The sequence below is a fragment of the Sorex araneus genome, chromosome 1 (assembly GCF_027595985.1).
Source record: "Sorex araneus isolate mSorAra2 chromosome 1, mSorAra2.pri, whole genome shotgun sequence".
Taxonomy (NCBI): domain Eukaryota; kingdom Metazoa; phylum Chordata; class Mammalia; order Eulipotyphla; family Soricidae; genus Sorex; species Sorex araneus.
The window spans coordinates 148,807,668-148,828,329 of NC_073302.1; the positions used below are offsets into that span (position 1 = coordinate 148,807,668).

General features: G+C 40.9%; 1 protein-coding gene across 1 annotated transcript in view; it reads left to right on the top strand.

The window, feature by feature from the left end:
- The window catches only part of SLC30A5 (solute carrier family 30 member 5), a 33,107-nt gene extending 14,824 nt beyond the window's left edge, over nt 1-18,283 (top strand). Inside the window, exons 5-16 of the mRNA XM_055118160.1 lie at nt 1,320-1,407; nt 2,597-2,684; nt 4,212-4,288; nt 4,684-4,854; nt 5,930-6,218; nt 6,373-6,581; nt 7,757-7,914; nt 9,351-9,480; nt 11,631-11,832; nt 12,773-12,999; nt 16,056-16,184; nt 17,444-18,283. Coding sequence (XP_054974135.1) covers nt 1,320-1,407; nt 2,597-2,684; nt 4,212-4,288; nt 4,684-4,854; nt 5,930-6,218; nt 6,373-6,581; nt 7,757-7,914; nt 9,351-9,480; nt 11,631-11,832; nt 12,773-12,999; nt 16,056-16,184; nt 17,444-17,614 — 1,939 coding nt within the window. The 3' untranslated portion in view covers nt 17,615-18,283. The remainder of the gene's footprint in view (nt 1-1,319; nt 1,408-2,596; nt 2,685-4,211; nt 4,289-4,683; nt 4,855-5,929; nt 6,219-6,372; nt 6,582-7,756; nt 7,915-9,350; nt 9,481-11,630; nt 11,833-12,772; nt 13,000-16,055; nt 16,185-17,443) is intronic.
- Nucleotides 18,284-20,662: the final 2,379 nt, after the last annotated feature.

Consider the following 20,662-nt stretch of genomic DNA (forward strand, 5'->3'; position numbering starts at 1 on the left):
CCAGCCACTGAGCCAAAAACGAATAGCTCGAGTGCTTTGCCTATGGACCGCGACAGAACAAAACCCACATTCTCGGTGAATGTTCCAAGCAGAGCGCAGTCTAGGAATCTGTTGTAACCATGAGTATAGAGATGCAGAAACCAAGGCCAGGGAGGACGGGGCAGGCCAGGGGCACCAGCTACGGCACTGGGAAGGGGCCAGGCCTGGGCCTCATCCCTGAGTCAGTGCTTGGAGGCGGCAGTGGAAGCACGTGCCGTCACCCAGCCGGGGTTATTTCAGACCAGCCAGGAAGGAGCAGTTGACTCACATTTCACATTCCTCTAGATGTGCTTGGTGTCATGTTTTTGTATAAAGGGGTCAGTTCAATGGGACAGTGATAAAGAGCCTCTTCCTTTAAAAGGAGCTGTAACATGTAACTGTTCATAGTTGCGTTTTGATGTTTTCCGTCTCCAGTGAGTTTTGCTTATTGCCTAGAAGTATACGGGAAAGGGGTCTTGCCTTTGACGAGCAGAGGGAATTGTGAGCAGGAGGTTCAGAATAAAATGAAGGATGTTCTCAAGAATCTCATTCTAGGTACTAAAGTAGACCTGAGCACCACTAATGGTGTCCCAGAAACCAAAAATAAACTTTTTTAAAGAGTAACTCTGACTAGATACGTTTTTGATAATAATTAACCCTACTGTATTCAACTCCCCAAAGGAAAAAACCTTACCAGTATCTTTGAAAACTTACATATCTCCCCTATCATTAGGTAATAGCGAGCATATATAGTTTTCATTATCGTTTTCTTTATAGTTTTACCACATCTGCACATTATCTTTTTAGTATTTAACTTTGTAAGTTTCTCACCTTATAGTTACATTGCATATATTTTTCTACAGCATTCTTTGCATTCAATGTGTGTTTGAGATTTACCTATTTTAATGCATGTAGTTTAGCTGTGTATATATGCTCACAGCGCACATACATACACACACACACACGCACACACACACACACACTGCATCTATGGGCATTTATGTCTCTAGTTTGGGGCTCCTTCGAACAGTGCTACTGCAGCAGTCTTGCAAGTGTTTCCTGTATACACACACATGATAATCTGTGATGTAATCCCATCAATAATATTGGTGGTATAGTAGTGCTAGCTTTCTAGGTAGGTAATGCCAAAATATTTTCTAATCAGTTGTACCTGTTTATTATTCCCATAATGTTTTATGAAATCAGGGGAAATTTTTGTTTAACTCTAATTTATTTGTTTTCCTGATAAAAATTAGGTGTATCTCGTGAAAGATAATGTTGGGCTTTTTTTTTTTTTGTAGGACTCTGCTGCTTTTTGAACACAGTGATATTGTTGTCATCTCACTACTTAGTGTTTTGTTCACCAGTTCTGGAGGAGGACCAGCAAAGGTAGAATTTTCCATTATTAGTCACAAGCAAAAAAATTTATCCCAAGCAGTATAATTTAGCATTTAAAAGGATACAGGACTTTTTGTTATTGTTCATTTTATCATTTTCTTACAGCTCTTTTGGTTGTGACTTTTTTTTTGGAGAGGGATGTTGGACCACACCCAGCAGTGCTCAGGGCTTACTCCTGGCTCTTTGCTAAGGGCTCTCGCCTGGTGCCGCTCAGGGGACCATATGTAGTGCTGGGATCCAACGAGATCAGCAGTGTGCAAGGCGGTGCCTTCTCTCCTGTAGTGTCTCTTCAGCCCTGGTTTTTACTTTAAATTTTGAAATTATATATTCCTTAAAAGTTGCAAAAATAGCTCCATATATCCCTTGCTTAGTTGGGTTTTTTGGAATTTTGTTTGTTTTTGTTTCAGGGTACCATATTCAAGCAGTACTCCAGGGACCCCGCAATACCAGGGATCAAACCCAAGCCCCTCATGCAAAGCTTGCACACCAGCCCACTAAGCTCTGTGACCCAGTTACTCTGTCCCTTTAAATATCCACAAAATATATTGGAGCTCTTATATGTAAATATTATTGTTAACTTGTACAGTGTTATTATTTTTTTTTGATAGTTTTGCCTTGCATGTGGCCGACCCAGTTTGATTCCTCCGTCCCTCTCGGAGAGTCCAACAAGCTACCGGAAGTATCTCATCAACGTGGCAGAGCCTGGCAAGATACTCGTGGCATATTCGATATGCCAGAAACAGTAACAAAAAGTCTCACAATGTAAACATTACTGGTGCCCGCTCGAGCCAGGACAGTGCTACAGTGCTATAGTATTAGAACTTTAATGTTAGGTAGTTTTTTAACTAAAAAATATTTTCCTTTTGGGGCTGGAGCGATAGGACAGCGGGTAGGGCGTTTGCCTTGCACGCGGCCGACCCGGATTCAAATCCCAGCATCCCATATGGTCCCCTAAGCACGGCCAGGGGTAATTCCTGAGTGTAGAGCCAGGAATAACCCCTGTGCATCGCCAGGTGTGACCCAAAAAGCAAAAAAAAAAAAAAAAATATTTTTCTTTAGTATTTTATATTCTCATGGTCTTTAAAATCAATTTTTTTTTGGTTTTTTTTTTTTGGTTTTTTTATTTTTTAAAATCAATTCTTTTAAAAAACCTTTCTGAGTGTATTTTCTTTATTTTCAGACAAGAGGGGCTACTTTTTTCATTATTGCTGTGATCTGCCTGTTGCTTTTCGACAATGATGACCTCATGGCTAAGATGGCTGAACACCGTATCCTTTTATAATACAGTGCAGAAAAATAGAAGAATGGAAGAATACAGAAAAACAGACTGATTGCATTAAATTATCATCCATGAATGAGCCTGCTATAGCTCAGTATCACCAAGTTGGTATTCAAATAATGAAAAAAAATTATAAATTAAATATAGTATCTTGATACTTTCTGTAGCACTCCAAATTTAGGGGTAATAAAAAATATTTTAGATTGTTCTGGTGTTAATAAAAAAGAAGGAAAAAGAAAATAGATAATTTGCCACAAAACAAAATCAATTTACTCTCTTAAATGTTCTTTTTAGAAATTAGTGGTGATTAATAAGTACGAACTTTTTATTGAGGGTAAATGAAAAGCCTTTGGCATCTTTATACCTGAAGTAAAAAGTTCTGATTCCTGGAAGTGAAATGCACACTCTTTTTTTTTTTTTTTTTTAAATGCACACTCTTGATCTAAATTATTTCTGGTTCAGTCCTCATTCTCTTTGCAATTAAATATGTGTACTTGTATTCTACAGACATGCCTTTTTCTTTTTTTCATCTACTTTTTTTCACCTGCATGCTTTCATTCAGTGTAATCAGAATGCCAGATTTGATTATTCTGGTTACTGGTATTCCTGCCCTCTAACCTGTTAATTAACTGAAAATAATTTATAATGTTAAAATTTAAGATGTGGGGCCGGAGAGATAGTACAGCAGGTAAGGCATTGCTCTGCACAACCTGGGTCAACCCGGGTTTGATCCCTGGCATATCTATCATATGATCCCCAGCCTTGCCAGGAGTAACCCTTGAACATTGCCCAGGTGTGGCGCAAAAGCAAATTAAATTAAAGAGGTGAGATAACTATGCGTAACTCCAGCTTACTCGTATTACTATTCCCTGTCCTGCTCTTTTTAACTGTGATGGTACTTTTTGATTGATTATTTAGAAGCAGATTTACAGCTGATCTTCTGTCCTCCAAGAAGGACAGCCTTAATTCCATTGTATAGTAGTGACCTCAGGATTGTCCTTGCCCCTGTCCCTTAGTCCTGCATATGTGTGCTCTGTATGTCATTTTGAAGTTAATTGCAAAAGTTGAGCAACCGTGTCTTAGCAACTAGTATAATTGCTTAGGAGCCAACAAAAAGATAACCAGGCTTATCCAATTGATAAATGTCCCAAGGTTATTTTGTTTTTAAGGGAAAAATGTTATTGAGCATAGTCACATTTGCAAACCCCAGACTAGACCATAGTCATCTCCAGGTGAAAAAATTTCAGAAAGATTCAGAGTTAACTTTTTTTTTTTAATTGAATCACCATGTGAAAAGTCACAAAGCTTTCATGCTTAAGTCTCTGTTACACAATGCTCAAACACCCATCCCTTCACCAGTGCACATATTATATTCCACCACCAAGAACCACAGTAAACCTCCCCTCACCCCCTACCTCCCCAGCCCCCCACCCCGCCTGTATAGCTGATAAATTTCACTTTATTTTCTCAGAGTTAACATTTGGGGTCTTTTTCCTTCACTCTAACTCTCCCTTAGCCGAAGGACATCATGACAGTGCTCTGACTCACATGCTGTACACGGCCATTGCTTTCTTGGGCGTGGCAGATCACAAGGTACGTGCTTTTCTCTGTTGCTAACATAATCAAAAGCACTTTGGAAGTGCATTAAAAATAAGCCATCCGTAAATACATAATACTTCATGCTATTGGTAATTTGATATGGGAAAAAAAGTTACATTTTTTCAAATATTAAGTATGGGGGCCGGAGCGATAGCACAGCGGGTAGGGCGTTTGCCTTGCACGCGGCCAACCCGGGTTCGATCCCCGGCATCCCATATGGTCCCCCAAGCACCGCCAGGAGTAATTCCTGAGTGCAAAGCCAGGAGTAACCCCTGAGCATCGCTGGGTGTGACCCAAAAAGCAAAAAAAATATATATATATATATTAAGTATATGAGGATGGGTTTTTGAACGTGTCTTTCTAATGAAACTTACTCCCTTTTACCATAGGGTGGAGTCTTGCTGCTAGTACTGGCTTTGTGTTGTAAAGTTGGTTTCCACACAGCTTCCAGAAAGCTCTCTATAGACATTGGTGGAGCCAAACGTCTTCAGGCTTTATCCCATCTTGTTTCTGTGTTTCTCTTATGCCCATGGGTCATTGTTCTTTCTGTGACAACTGAGGTAAGTGCAGAAATTTACTGGTAATAAGTAAAATATCACTTAAATCGTTTACTCAGTATATTGTTTCTTCAGTTTAAGATTGCTAGAGTCTTATTGTCATTGCTTTTTCCCCTTTTTTGTAATTAAATAAATTTTTGTAAGGTTTTTTGGGGTTTTTTTTGGGGCTTTTGGGTCACACCCCTCCCCCCCAGGTACCTGGAGGTTGCTCCCAGTGGGTGTTTGGGGACCGTGTGTTGCTGGAGATTGAAACCAGACTGCCTTCACCTAAAGTATACACTCCAGTCTATTGAGCTAGCTCTCCAACTCTTATTTTGTTGTTGATAGAAAATACAGGGGCAGGAGGGATGGTGCAGCAGGTAGGGTGCTTACTTGCCTTGTTATGTGGCTTGCCAAGGTTTAATCCCTGTACCACAGACAGTCCCCTGAGCTCCACCGGAAGTGATTCCTGAGCCCAGAGTAAGCCCTGAGCAGTGTTGGGTATAGCCCAAATTTCCTCTAACATCCCCCTCCACAAAAAAAAAGGAGGGGCTGGAGCGATAGCCAGCAGGTAGGGCGTTTGTCTTGCACATGGCTGACCCGGGTTCATTCCCAGCATCCCATATGGTCCCCTGAGCACCACCAGGAGTAATTCCTGAGTGCATGAGCCAGGAGTAACCCCTATACATCGCTGGGTGTGACCCAAAAAAAAAAAAGGAAAAGAAAAAATTCAAATCAAGCAGCATTATACTTATATGTTGTTTCCATTTTTCTGGCTCATAAGAATGGAATCAGCTGAAGAAATAATTTATTACCTATTATGAATTAGGCACAGTGATTATGGGGATTATGGGTCTCCTGGTACCTACAAAATTATTAGACAATCATGCTTTTGTTTTTAAGCTGTCTGGGGGATACTGAAAAAATATGCCCCAACGTATCATAGCTTATGTTTGGCATTTTGTAAATCATACTGAATCATGAGACTATTTATACATAAAGGTTTAAGTAAAACATCTTATAAGATGTGAATTTTATACCCAAATAGTATTGACAATTTCTGTTGGTTTTTGTTTGTTTGTTTGTTGTTAATTTCTAGAGTAAAGTCGAGTCTTGGTTTTCTCTCATTATGCCTTTCACAACGGTTATCTTTTTTGTCATGATCCTGGATTTCTATGTCGATTCCATTTGCTCCATCAAAATGGAAGTTTCCAAATGTGCCCGCTATGGATCCTTTCCCATTTTTATTAGTGCTCTCCTTTTTGGAAATTTTTGGACACATCCAATAACAGATCAGCTTCGGGCTATGAACAGAGCCGCGCACCAGGAGAGCACGGAGCACGTTGTGTCTGGAGGGGTGGTCGTGAGCGCTGTGTTCTTTATTTTGGGTAAGTGGCCCTCCCCTCAGTACGGCTCTCCTGTTGCATCTGATGTTCCAGTTATTTACTTGTTTGGGGAATTGGTTCATTGTTGGTTTTGGTGGCTGAAACTCTAAAAAGTTTTATGATAATGTTCTGTTTTGTCTCTTAACTCTCTCTCTAGCTGCCAACATTTTATCATCTCCCTCAAAGAGAGGACAGAAAGGTACCCTCATTGGATATTCTCCTGAAGGAACACCTCTCTATAACTTCATGGGTGATGCTTTTCAGCATAGCTCCCAGTCCATCCCTAGGTTTATTAAGGAATCACTTAAACAGATTCTTGAGGAGAATGACTCCAGGCAGATATTTTACTTCTTGTGCTTGAATCTGGTAAGATTTTTAACTATTAGTGACATATCTTAAAAGCTTAATCTTTTAGCAGTTCTGTTGTATAATTTTAGTTAATTCTCAGATTTCTAATAACTAGAGATGCTCATTATAGTTTCTTTAATTAGTAGAAAGATCACAGAATCATATTAAGACTAAGCAAAACAGGGGCTGGAGTGATAGCACAGTGGGTAGGGCATTTGCCTTGCATGCGGCCGACCCGGGTTCAATTCCCAGCATCCCATAGGGTCTCTTGAGCACCACCAGGAGTATTTCGACTGTAGAGCAAGGAGTAACCCCTGTGCATTGCTGGGTGTGACCCAAAAAGCAAAAGCAAAAGCAAAAAAAAAGACTAAGCAAAACAGCTTGAGTTCTTTCAAAAACATTGTTTTATTGTGTTATTTCATATCAGTAAATACAGCAGCTTCTAGAAACTTTCATCTGCTCCTAAAGAAATACCCCTTTCATAACTAAGGATGATGCTCTGCTATTAACATAGCTCCCTAAGTGTGCTAAGAAATAAGATTAAGGGGTTGAACAGAGCAACTACAGTGGTAGTACAGCCAGCATGGCACCTGCCTTGCATGCAGCTGATCCAGGTTTGTTCCCCGGCCACATGGTCCCCTGAACCCATCAGGAGCAATCTCCGACTGGAGAGCCAGGAGTGAGCCAGACAGACAACAAACAAAAGACATTAAATTAAAATACCACTATAGCCCAGAATCCCAACTTTTTTGTTGGTGGTGGGAAAAGAAGAGTAAGGGTTTGAAGGTCACACTCAGCAGTGCTCAGGCCATAAATCTGGCTCTGTGCTCATGGGTTCAGCAGTGCTTAGAAGCCGTTGCACTGTCTCGAAGGTCTGGTAGAATGCTAACCTTTTATACACCAGTTTATTGTGTTCTGTGGACATTCATCCCATCCCCACCCCCCGCCCCCTCGCCCTCCACAGACATGTTTTTAAAACCTATCTTCTCTTAAATAGTTCTAAGATGGAAGTAACCTGATTCAGCTTATCGGTTTCTTATGGTTTGTTATATAAGTTTCTAGTATAGTTACCAGTTAATGGGTACTTATAGCTTCAGGTAAGGTTTGGATAATTAATAGTTTAAATTCTGATGAATTATATTCAAATAGTGTTTCTCAATGCATTCCATCCCTCTCTTTTCCAAACATTGCAGCTTTTCACCTTTGTGGAATTATTTTATGGCGTATTGACCAACAGTCTTGGTCTGATCTCAGATGGATTTCACATGCTCTTTGACTGCTCTGCTTTAGTCATGGGGCTTTTTGCCGCCCTCATGAGTCGATGGAAAGCTACACGAATATTCTCCTACGGGTGGGTACATGGATGATCCAGGTGATATAACAGAGTCTTCACAGAAGATTCCATCTTCATAATAAAAATTGTATTATTTTTAATATAAACAAATTTTAGACCTTCATTTTTGTACAAGATAAGTAGATAAGTGGAAATGAACCAGGCATCTAATAAATGCTGAGTGGCTTTTATTTCAAGATCATATCCCATGGAAAATCATTCAGGCAAGGAGCAAAAATCAGGTGAATGTTCTGCTCCTTTCCCAGCATATTTATTTGAAGTGGTAGCATGTACAGTGTTGAGGCTAGAGCGATAGTTCAGCAGGTAGAGCACTTGCCTTGCACGTGTCTGGTCCACATTGGGTCCCCGGCATTCTGTATAGTGGAGCCCCACCAGAAGTGACCCCTGAGTGCAGAACCAGGAGTAATCTCTGAGCATTGTTGGGTGTGGCCCAAAAACAACAAAAAAGAATGTTATTTACATCATTGCTGTTAAACTGTGCAGACTTTGAAATGGCTGATCCTAAAATAATATCTCATTGAGTAATTAGACTTAACATATTAAAAACTCTGATTTTGGTGAGATGTACTTTAAGCAGATGGATAAATTTTAGTTATTCCTATTCTGGAAGAAAGATGAGCTTCCTGGTACTGGTATAGGAGCTCAAAGGGGGTCTGACTGCTTATCTTCTGCTTATTATCACTGCTCTCCAGGGGTCACACTTCCTCACCCAGCTTTCACTTAGCTTTTTGTTGTGGTGGTTTTGGTTTTTAGGGGCCATACCCAGTGGCACTCAGGGCTTACTCCTGGCTCAGGAATCACTCCTAGCAGGCCTCGGGGGACCAATTTGGGTTCCAGGGATTGAGCCCGGGTGGGCCATGCACAAAGCAAGGGCTCTACCCACTGTGTTATTGCTCTGGCCTTCACTTGGCTTTTTAGTTGTAACGCTTGCAGAGGGCGCACACCATTTGCAGTTTCTTTGCTCACACACTCCTGGCTGGGGTGCAGATAAGTATCACTTGTGCTAGGATCACAGACCACGGAGCAGCAAAGCATAAGCAGAATAGGCACTAGGGGGCCAGAGGGATAGTACGGCGCGTAATGTGCTTGCCTTGTCTGAAACTGGCACTGGTTCGATTCCCAGCATCCTGGATAGTCCACTGAGCACTGCCAGGAGGGACTCCTGAGCACAGAGCCAGGAATAAGCCCTGAGCATCACTGGGTATGACCCAGATACATCAAAAATAATAAAAAGAGGTGTTGGGACTGTGCTCAGTACCTGCTGTAGTTCCAGGGATCAAACTCAAAGCTGTTTAGAATTTCAGTGATTTTTTTTTTTAAAGACTTTACTGCATATGTACATGAATATCTACTTGTTGCCTCACTAGTGATCATTTTATTCTTCTAAAATATTTGTTATTTTTCTTTTCTAAAAATATATCTTATATTTTTAGGTATGGAAGAATAGAAATTCTTTCTGGATTTATTAATGGACTTTTTCTAATGGTAATAGCTTTCTTTGTGTTTATGGAGTCAGTGACTAGATTAATTGATCCTCCAGAATTAGACACACACATGTTAACAGTAAGTCATATTTTCCTCTCTGAGTTTCTGTTTATAATATTTTCCGTGCTCAAGTATAAATATAGCTATAGTTATTATAGCTATCTAGAAGGCTTATAATTTACTTAAATATAAGCTAAATATTTTAGTCTTGTTACTTACAATTTTATAGTGCTGACTCAAAAATAATCCCTTACTATATTTCACTAGTCTAAATATTAGATCATATTCTAAAACATACAGATTTCTGATTTATCAAATGTTTTTGTTTGAAGGTTGTTTTTTATTAATAAAATGATAGAATTAATAAACTTAGCAATAGTTGTAAAAATACAATAATTTTAGAGACTTTGCTTCATTATGTTGCTGGGCTATTATTTTTTTTCTTTTTGGGTCACACCCAGCAATGCACAGGGGTTACTCTTGGCTCTGCATTCAGGAATTATTCCTGCCGATGCTCAGGGGACCATATGGGATGCTAGGAATCGAACCCGGGTCGGCCATGTGCAAGGCAAACTCCCTACCCGCTGTGTTATCGCTCCAGCCCCGACTTTGCTTCAATATGGACTGGAGCGATAGCACAGTGGGTAGGGCGTTTGCCTTGCACGTGGCCCACCCGGGTTCGATTCCTCTGTTCCTCTTGGAAAGCCCGGTAAGCTACCGAGAGTATCCCACCTGCATGGCAGAGCCTGGCAAGTACCCATGGCGTACTCGATATGCCAAAAACAGTAACAAGTCTCCCAATGGAGACATTACTGGTGCCCACTTGAGTAAATCAATGAACAACAGGAAGACGGTGATACAGTGTTTGCTTCATTGTATTAGTTCCATAGAAATCTTGAATCATCTTCCTGTACCTGCAGACCTTTACATGTCTGCTGGCATGTCTTTTCCTTACTCCTGCCTTTCTTTCATCTTATCTAAGACCCAAAGTTTTCTTCTAGAGAGATATTTTCCTTTATTTTCCCTTTTAAGTGGGCCATGTTTCTCTTTCTCAACATTCTCATTGTATCTTGTACTTCTTTTTAAAGTAACATTGAGGTTTAATTGTTGTTATTCCTTCACAATTAAGATATGCAAAGTATCTTCATAAACTCAAGAGTATATCATTAATCTTGAAGTTTAGCATCTAGCATACAGAAGGAAATGAGAAATTAGTTGAACCACTAAAAGTAGTTACTTGTCTTGTTGGTGAAAACATACTAGTAAAATAGTTTTGGAGTTAACATTCTAGGGCTTTTTAGTTCTGTTTGATTTGGGGCCACACTTGATGGTGCTCAGGAGCTACCTCAGCTTAGGGCTTGGGGGGGGAGGGGGGGTATTGTGTAGTATTAGGGATCAAGCATGAGCCTTCTGCTGCATAGCATTTGCTCTAGCCCTCTGAACTGTCTCCCTGGCCCATGATGCTACATTTTGAAAATACATATTGAATTTCAGTTTCTTTTTCGGGGAAGGGGGGCCACATTCAGCCATGTCCAAGGCTTACTCCTGGCGCGGTGCTTCTTCTCCTCCTCCTCCACTTTGTCTTCTTTTAATTTCTTTTTTGGCTTTTTGGGTCACACCCAGAGATGCAGAGAGGTTACTCCTGGCTCATGCACTCAGGAATCACTCCTGGTGGTGCTCAGGGGACCATATGGGATGCTGGGAATCGAACCTGAGTCGGCCACATTCAGGGCAAATGCCCTACCTGCTGTGCTATCACTCCAGCCCCTCCCCTTCATCTTACTCTCCTCCCCCACACTGGTGAATTTTAATTTCTTAAAAAATATATATTATTTCCCTCCACCAAATATTTTTTTATACTTTGGTTTTATACTTAAAATGTGTATTTTATTATTTTTTTTATTTTTGCTTTTTTGGGTCACACCCAGCAATGCACAGGGGTTATTCCTGGCTCTGCACTCAGGAATTACTCCTGGTGGTGCTCAGGGGACCATATAGGATGCTAGGAATCGAACCCGGGTCGACCGTGTGCAAGGCAAGCGCCCTACCCGTTATGCTATTGCTCCAGCCCCTAAAATGTTTATTTTAAAATTCACATTTTTCAGCTTTGGATTTAGTTCATAAGGTCTTAAATTTTACTATAAATAGGAAAAAGTGATACAGTAATTTTTAAACATCAAGTTAATTTTTGATCACGAATTAAAAATTTTCTTTTCTCCTTTTGCTAGCCAGTCTCAGTTGGAGGGCTGATAGTAAACCTTATTGGTATCTGTGCCTTTAGCCACGCCCATACCCATACCCACGGAGCTTCTCATGGAAGCTGTCACGCATCTGACCACAGTCACTCGCACCATTCGCATGGACACAGTGACCATGGACACGGTCACAGTCATGGATCTGCAGGCGGAGGCATGAATGCTAATATGAGAGGTGAGTACTAGCCAAATAGTGTCTTATCTGTCACCGGATTCTGAAATGGCCCTGCTTATTTGTATTAAGTACTGGGTTTTTGGTAGAATTGTATGTTTGAACATCAGAAACTGTGGCTAAAATTAAAGATCTGAAGTCATCTGATGAAGAAAACATTCACATTTGTTCAAAAATGGTTTTTTTTTGTTTGTTTGTTTGTTTTGGTGGGTTTTTTTTTTTTTTTTTTGGCTTTTTGGGTCATACCTGGCAATGCACAGGGGTTACTCCTGGCTCATGCACTCAGGAATTACTCCTGGAAGTGCTCGGGGGATCATGTGGGATGCTGGGAATCAAACCCGGGTCAGCCATGTGCAAGACAAATGCCCTGCCTGCTGGCTATGCTCCAGCACCCAAAATGTTTATTTTTAAATTATTTTAATTATAGAATCACTTTACAATAATAGTTGCACAAGTGTTGCTTGCAAGGCAAACACTGAATATGCCATTATGGCTTTTATTATAAAAGGACAAGTAAATTTTTATTGTTTTATGACAAAAATGGAAGAAGTCAATGAGTCAGTGCCATTACCTAACTTAATGGAAGGAAACAAAGATAAACAAATGGGGTTATGTCAAACTCAGAAGTTTCTGCACCACAAAGAATTGATGACCAGAATACAAGCCACAGGCTAGAAGAATATTTGTCCACTACTGATAAAGGGTTAACATCTAAGATTCATAAAGTACTGGTAGAATTTCACAAGAAGAAAGCAGCCAGCAGTCGGAGAGGATCAGTGACCAGGATTTGACCAGTTTTGAAGTCCCAGTCTGTATTAGAGTGCCAGGTCCTTGGCACTGTTCTTAGCACTTTGTTCGTGTGTTCCTAGCACCGTTTGTGTAGAATGGATAAAATCAGTTTAATGTGCTTTCATTTTAAATGTTTTTTGTGTATTTCTCGCAGGTGTATTTCTGCATGTTTTGGCAGACACACTTGGCAGTGTTGGTGTGATCGTGTCCACAATTCTTATAGAGCAGTTTGGGTGGTTTATTGCTGACCCCCTCTGTTCTCTCTTTATTGCTATATTAATATTCCTCAGTGTTATACCACTGCTTAAAGATGCCTGTCAGATTCTGCTTCTGAGACTGCCGCCAGAATGTGAAAAGGAGTTGCATAACGCTCTAGAAAAGGTACTGCGTCTCGTGTTTCTAACAGTTTTTTTTCTTTCAAAATAGCATATCTGCAGCCAGAAAAATAGTAGGGCAGCCGGTAGGGCATTTGCCTTGCGTGCAGCCAAACTGGGTTGGGAAAGAAGCACTGTACCTCAGGGCCCAGGGGCTGGTTCAGGGGACTGGAGGGCCCACAGGAGTGACCACCCTGGCACTGTCCTGGATGGTGCAAACGAATGGGAGGGTGAAACGGGTGGGGTGTCAGTGGGGAGCTGTGTCTGCAGAGGCCAAGAGATATCTCCGTGCTTGAGCTCCCACCCTGTAGGCATGAGGCCAAGAGTTGCAACCCCAGCCCCTCCCATGTGAAGAGTGGATCCCCCTTTTGTTCCCCCCCCCAGCACCACAACTGTGTTTCCTCTCCAGCACAAGTGTCTCTGGGGGCTACAGTCCTGATGCTCTGTCCCAGCATGTGGGCACGTGTGCACACCACCTCCTGTGCCCCAGAGGAGGGAGGAGGGAAAATAAGAGCTGTACCTCTAGGCCGTATGTAACAGTTTCTAGGGGACTGAATCTGGAAGTGGCAAGAAGTACAAAGCTTCTAAAATAGGGGCCAGAACGATAGTGCAACAAGTAGGGTGTTTGCCTTGTCTGATCCCCAGCCTTTGAGTCCCTAGCACTGATTCTGAGCACAGAGCTAGGAGTAAACCCTGAGCACAGCCAGGTGTGGCCCCAAAACAAAACAAAACCCTTGTAAAATAAAATGGAATATTTGTCATCCCAGAGATGGGGAAAGCCCTTTTTTTGTTTGTTTTGACTTGAGGGTAACGTGCCAGGTCGGGGCAAATGCTGCTCTGGCTCCCGTGCCCCCTCCTCAGCACGGCTGCTGCTCTAAGCACCGCCTCCTGTCTCTCTTGCTGTCATTCCAGCCTTTTGCAGAGGCCACATCTTAACAGATTCCCAAAGAGACACGAGTGACATTTCTTTGCCCAACACATAGAAACCCAAAGAGCCCACCCACTCTCTGAGAGCAGGAAGAGAAGAATGTTGGAAAACTGTGTTCTGCTTAGCATTCTTGCTAAAGAACAGCGGCACACAGGACAGGAAAACAGCTGAATCTCCTCCGCCGTCTGCGGAATGAGGCCACCAGTGATGGGGCTGTTAACTGCTGGCCTGCAGAAGGAAGCAAAACCAGCCACAGAGACACTTGAGAATGAAGTCATGGCTCTGTTGAGAGCCTTTGCTGAAAGGGAAAGCAAGGAGCAGAGGCTGCTCGCCCTGCATCTGGGAGTCCCTCTGAAAGGCCAGGCTGAGCTCGGGCCACCACTGGCCCTGGGGCTCCAGCCTCAGACCCAAATGTGCACCCCTGGCCTTGCTTTCCTGCTTCTCCAGAGATACACTGCCCAACCCGGACTGTTAATCCTGCCCAAAGTGATGATCTAACCCTCTCAGTACAAGTAAGGGTTCTGTATGACTCACTCTGGTGGAAATAGTTAAAACTTATCGTGAGAGGGGGCTGGAGAGATAGTACAGCAGGTAGGGCGTTTGCCTTGCATGCGGCTGACCCGGGTTTGATTCTCAGCATCCCATGTGATCCCCTGAGAACCGCCAGGAGCAATTCCTGAGTGCATGAGCCAGGAGTAACCCCTGTGCAATGCTGGGTATGACCCAAAAACAAAACAAAAAAACAACTTATCGTGGGGCTGGAGTGATAGCACAGCGGGTAGGGCGTTTGCCTTGCACGCGGCCGACCCGGGTTCGATTCCCAGCATCCCATATGGTCCCCTGAGCACCGCCAGGGGTAATTGCTGAGTGCAGAGCCAGGAGTGACCCTTGTGCATCGCCAGGTGTGACCCAAAAAGGGGAAAAAAAAAAAAAACAACTTATCGTGAGACCAGAAGCTTAACCAGGAGGGGGAAAACAACGCACCAACTGGAAATTATTAACAGGCAAAGAATTCTATTAGCAAGTATGAAAATACAGAAGACAAGTCAGGAGAAAGGTTGTTTTTTTTTTTTTTTTTTTGCTTTTTGGGTCACACCCGGCAATGCACAGGGGTTACTCCTGGCTCTGCCTTCAGGAATCACTCCTGGCGGTGCTCAGGGGACCATATGGGATGCTGGGAATCGAACCCGGGTCAGCCGCGTGCAAAGCAAACGCCCTACCCGCTGTGCTATTGCTCCAGCCGCAGGAGAAAGTATTTGCAGCACATAGAAACAGGCAAAGACTCGGAATTCATAATTCCCCTTTTGTTTTCAGGCCACATCTGATAGTGCTCAGGATCAAACCCAGGTCAGCTGTGTGCATGGCAGTGCCTTATCCCTTGTACTATCTCTCTGGCCCCAACAAGTCATGAGTCTCTAACTCGAGAAAGAGCAGTGATTTGGGGGAATGAACGGAAAACACTGGGGGCCTGTGGATCTGGGAATGAGACAGGGCAGGAGTGTGCAAGGCTCTTCTCACCCGTACGCTCGCTCTCCTACTTCTATCTCCTACTGAAAGTTTCATTTCAGAAATAATGTATTTTGAGGTTACACTAGGAGTATAGGTACTTGTCTTGTAGGGGGCCAAACCCGGTATGATCCCTGACACTGTATTGATTCTCCCAAAGCCAGGAATGTACACGGAATAGGTTTCCATTACAGAAAACTTCAGATTGTAGAAAACTACAGAAATCAGACATTATCCTATCACCTAGAAGGAATTATGTGTATATAGCATGCACCTGACCACCACCAGGCTATTTCTGGCTTCTCCCCACTTTCAAACACCTTTAGCTAATTGTCCCTCTTCATTCCCTTCTCATTATCTATCATCTCTTTGTTATTGCTTTTTGTTCTTGTTGCCTGGCGGGGTTTGGGGGTGACTCAGGGTCCATCGGTGCCAAAACCGGGGCCTCATATATCCAAGACACATCATTCACTTCTTGAGCCACATTCCCACATCCGATCTTTTTTTTTCTCTTCTTAACATCTGCTGAGTAGTGGTTCTTGAACTGTAGAGAGTGCTTTGTGTTAAGTAAATTAATCTTCAAGTCCTTTATAGTTTTAAGTCCTTTTTTATATCGTTTTATTTTACAGATACAGAAAATTGAAGGATTGATATCCTACCGAGACCCTCACTTTTGGCGTCATTCGGCCAATATTGTGGCAGGAACAATTCATTTACAAGTAACATCTGATGTGCTGGAGCAAAGAATAGTACAGCAGGTAAGAGTCTCTTGTTTTCAAAGTAATTTCTAGCTGGGGAGATAGTACAGCTATGAGGGTGCTTGCCTTGCACAAGGCTGGCCCAGTACCATGTTTGGTCCCCCAGGCACTGCCAGAAGTGATGGCCCCAAAACAAATGGGCAACAGTTATTTCAGGGGTCAAGAAGATGGCTCAGTGGACTTAAGAGCAAGCTTTATCTGCAAGAGCCCTGAGTTCGATCCCCGTATCGATATCCCGCCAAGCACCAAGCCAGGAATAACCCTTGAGCCCCACTAGACATGGCCAAAAAGAAAAAAAGCCATTTCAGTTGAAATAACATACATAAAAACATTTCATACATTTTAAGTTATATAGTTCGATCATTATTTAAGATTTAAAATTATTAATCTTGTAGCTATTCAAGAATAGAAGTTTCCATATCTAGATGTTTTACATTAGACAGTATTTAAGCCCAGTAGAGATGGTACAGTGGATACAGAACTTGCCTTGCGCACAGCCGATCTGCGTCTGTTCCCCAGCACCACACATCATTTCCTGAGACTTGCCAGGAGTGATCCCTGAGCTCAGATGCAGCAGTAAGCCCTGGGCACCACCAGGTGTGGTCCAAAAACCAAAAAAAAAAAAAAAATGCTAAAATCCGGGGTGGGGGCCATAGGACAGAGGGTAGGACGCTTGTCTTGCATATGCTCAGCCCAAGGTTAATCTATGGCATGCCATATGATCAATCCGGGCATTATCAGGAGTGATTCCTGAGCACAACCCCAGGAATCAACCTGAGTGTGGACAGAAAACAAATAAATAAAATGGCAGCAGAGTTGTCAGATACAGAGATTGGAAATAAGGATCATAACCCCTGTATTATCTTTCGCATACCATATTGGAAGCAATAGCTGTTCTTACTCTCTTTATTTTACTGTCTTTTTCTTTTTTTAATCATTTGACCTCCCACCCAAGCCTTCCTCTTTTTCTGTTTTAAGTGACAGGTCAGTAACTTATTAACTTTCTAGATCAACTAATATAGTTGGTCTAACATTTAAACTAAATAATAAACATTACTTTGAACATTTATCTTTGACTACTGCTATTTTCTATAATTGTCCTATCAGAGGATGTTATTCTAATCATAGAGTGCATATTTCAGATGTATGAGGCTCTGGGTTTAATATCTGGCACTGAAAAATGTGATATCAGTTATTTAAGGCCTGTACACCAAGTGCATTAATCTGAATGCTTTAAAATAAATGGATTTTTATAACAGGTTACAGGAATACTGAAAGATGCTGGAGTAAACAACTTAACAATTCAAGTGGAAAAAGAGGCATACTTCCAACATATGTCTGGCCTAAGTACTGGATTTCATGACATTCTGGCTATGACAAAACAAATGGAATCCATGAAATACTACAAAGATGGTACTTACATAATGTGATAAACCCAAGAATTCACCCTGGAGTGTGAGCAATGAAGATTAAATGACTCAGTATTTATAATATTGCTGCCAGAAGGAAAGAAATTGCATATAAATTGTACAGAAACATTTTGCTATATTTGGGAAAAAGAGCTCCCTATAATTGGATCAAGAAATACCCTTCAAGGAAATTTAAATATGAATGAAGCATTCATTGTACAAGTAAAATAATTATTTGAATTATGTGTCTAACAGAATCTTAAAAGTTTGTATAATTAGAAAACTTTACATCAGCTTCGACCATGAACATGAAATGATGGATTTTAGTGAAGACCAAAATTACTTCTATGTTTGCTTTCTGTCAGAGGTTTCTCCATTGTAAATACTGTATTTACATGTTTACTACAAGACCCAGATGAAAACTTTTTAGTCAATTTTTTGCATAGCCCTAGGGTAAATACGAATAAAAATTCTATATTTATGGATTTTCTGTATATAAAACTGGTTTCTAATTATAACAAATTCATTAAGTAACATCTGTATTGCTACTCTAAATGTAAACTAAATTATTGCAGAGAAACTCCAGTTACTGATGTGAGAGGATCAGTAAGAACAGGGAAGCTTAACATTACAGTTTCTGATGTATTACAAAAAAACAACCACTCTGTAAAATAAATTTTTTTTACTTTGGGTAATTCTTGCAAGTGAATAATTGCTTTGTTAGGGTAAAGAAGTTACACCAAGTTGTTTCCATGTTTGTCATTCACTTGTCTTCTTCCCTTAAAATGTAATACTACATTCTTGTTATACATCTGGCTTTTCAAGGTGCTTATCAAGCTGATATCCAAGAAATGCTGGAAATTTATCTTTTCTTTGAGTTCTATATAGTATGAAGCAGCCATATGAGAGAATCATAAGCGACTGTCAACTCAAGAGTTGAATTTTCCATTTGTACATGTAACTCTTTTTTTTCCTGGAGCCTTATGTATACATACATATCTATATATTGAAGATTATCAATATACACAATCTATAATTATATAAAATAGAAATATCAAAGAATAAGTAGGTTTATATACCATTTTATGAACACCAAAGAATGTTGTCCAAAAAGAAAACTTTTGAATACCTATTTATAAGCATCTGAATATTTTCATTCTTTACTAGGAATTTTGATACAATGAATTAATTTTAGTATGGGTTCTATTTTTTTATCTATACCATAATGATAAACCTGTATTGTAAACCATATTTTTGTCTTACCAATTTTAATATGTGAGCAGTTTTAGAAATTTGTTATAAGTTATTTTGATATTCCTTGTCTTTTGCACATTTTCTGGTCCAGAATCTTCAATACATATTAAAATTTTTGAGTGGTGGGAAAACTATTTCATACTGATTTTTTAATGCAGTTTTTGTACACTGAAAACAAAGTAGGTAAGTACAATAAGCATTACACCATTATTAAAGATGTCATTTCTTTTCAGAGCCCATCAATAGGGGATAAGACAGCAGTTAGGTTGCTTGCCCTGGGCACGGCTGACCCAGGTTTGATTCCTGGCACTACATTGGTCCCCTGAACTCCACCAGGAATGATTCCTGAGAACTGCCCATTGTGGTACAGAAACTAAAAAATAAAACATATTCATAGAAGAAAAGTTCATGTGAGAGAAACAATTTGAGAGAGACGCCAAGGCTGAAGGTGGAGGGGATGCAGATGGGGAGTAGAGAAACTCGCAAGTGAGAGTACCAGAGTATTGATCCACTTCATACAAACCCTGGGATTGGAGGCAAATCAGTCTCTCTACATGAAATCAGAATAAAACTCCAAATTCACAGGGTTATAAGGAAAAAAGTAATGTTTGTGACTATGAATTGAAAATTGAAAAGAGTTCAATAAAATTGAGGAATTGTTTTTAATATTTGGCACTGTGGTTTACAATACTGTTAATGGTAGGGTTTCGTGCCTAACACATTCCAGAACCACCCCCTCCACTAGAGGGGCAGCTTCCTCCACCTTTGTGCCTTTCCCATGTTGTTTCCCCGCCACCCCCCCCCCCCTCCTGTAGTAAGTAAGCTTCCTTCTGAAGACCAGTCTGAATTTCTGATAAGTCTCCTTTGGGGCATTTGTTGTATCCCCACTTTAGTTTTTGTTTTCTTTTTAATATCCCACATATGAGGAAGATGATTCTGTGTCAGCCTTCTCCTTCTGACATAGCATAATACTCTCCAATTATGTAGCAGTGAGTTGCATGATTTCATCGTAGAACTAAATAGTATTCCGTTGCGTTTATGTACTATAGTTTCCTTATCCATTCACCTGTTCTTAGATACTTTGGTTGTTTCCAAATTTTAGCAGTTGTGAATAGAATTGTAATGAACATAGGAGTGCAAATGTCTTTTCTGAAAAGAGTTTTTGGGTTCTGGGGATAGATGTCAAGAAGTGGAATTGCTGGATCACATAGATGCTCAGATCTTACAATTTTTTTTTTACAAGTGGACATATTGTTTTCCGAGAGGGATGGATCATTTTATATTTCCATCAGCAGCAAATGAGAGTCCCTCTCCCCACATGCATACCAATGCTGGTTGTTTTGTTCTTTGTGATAAGTGCCAATCTCACTGGCATGAAATACCTTGTTTTGGTTTGCAAATGCTTGATGGCAAGTGATACAGAGCATTTTGCAGTGCAAAAGCTTCTTTATTTGATCTAGTCCCATTTGTTTATCTTTGCTTCCATTGGCTTGGCTAATAGTGTTGAATCCTTGTTGGGGCTTTGGGGGGTGGTTTTTATGGCCACACCCTGTGGTGCTCAGGGATCACTCCTGGGGATGTTTAGGGGATCATATGAGATGCCAGGTCGGATGTGTGCAAGGCCTCCCTGAATCCTTGAAGATACCTTTAGTTTTCTGCCTGTTTTCCCCATTATAGCTTATGGATTCAGGTCTGATATCAAGGTCTTTAATTTATTTTTATTTGATTTTTGTGCATGGTGTTGAACTCACTACTTGTGGATGACATGATACTAAGAAAACCCTGAATACTTGACAAATGCTAGAAACAATGACT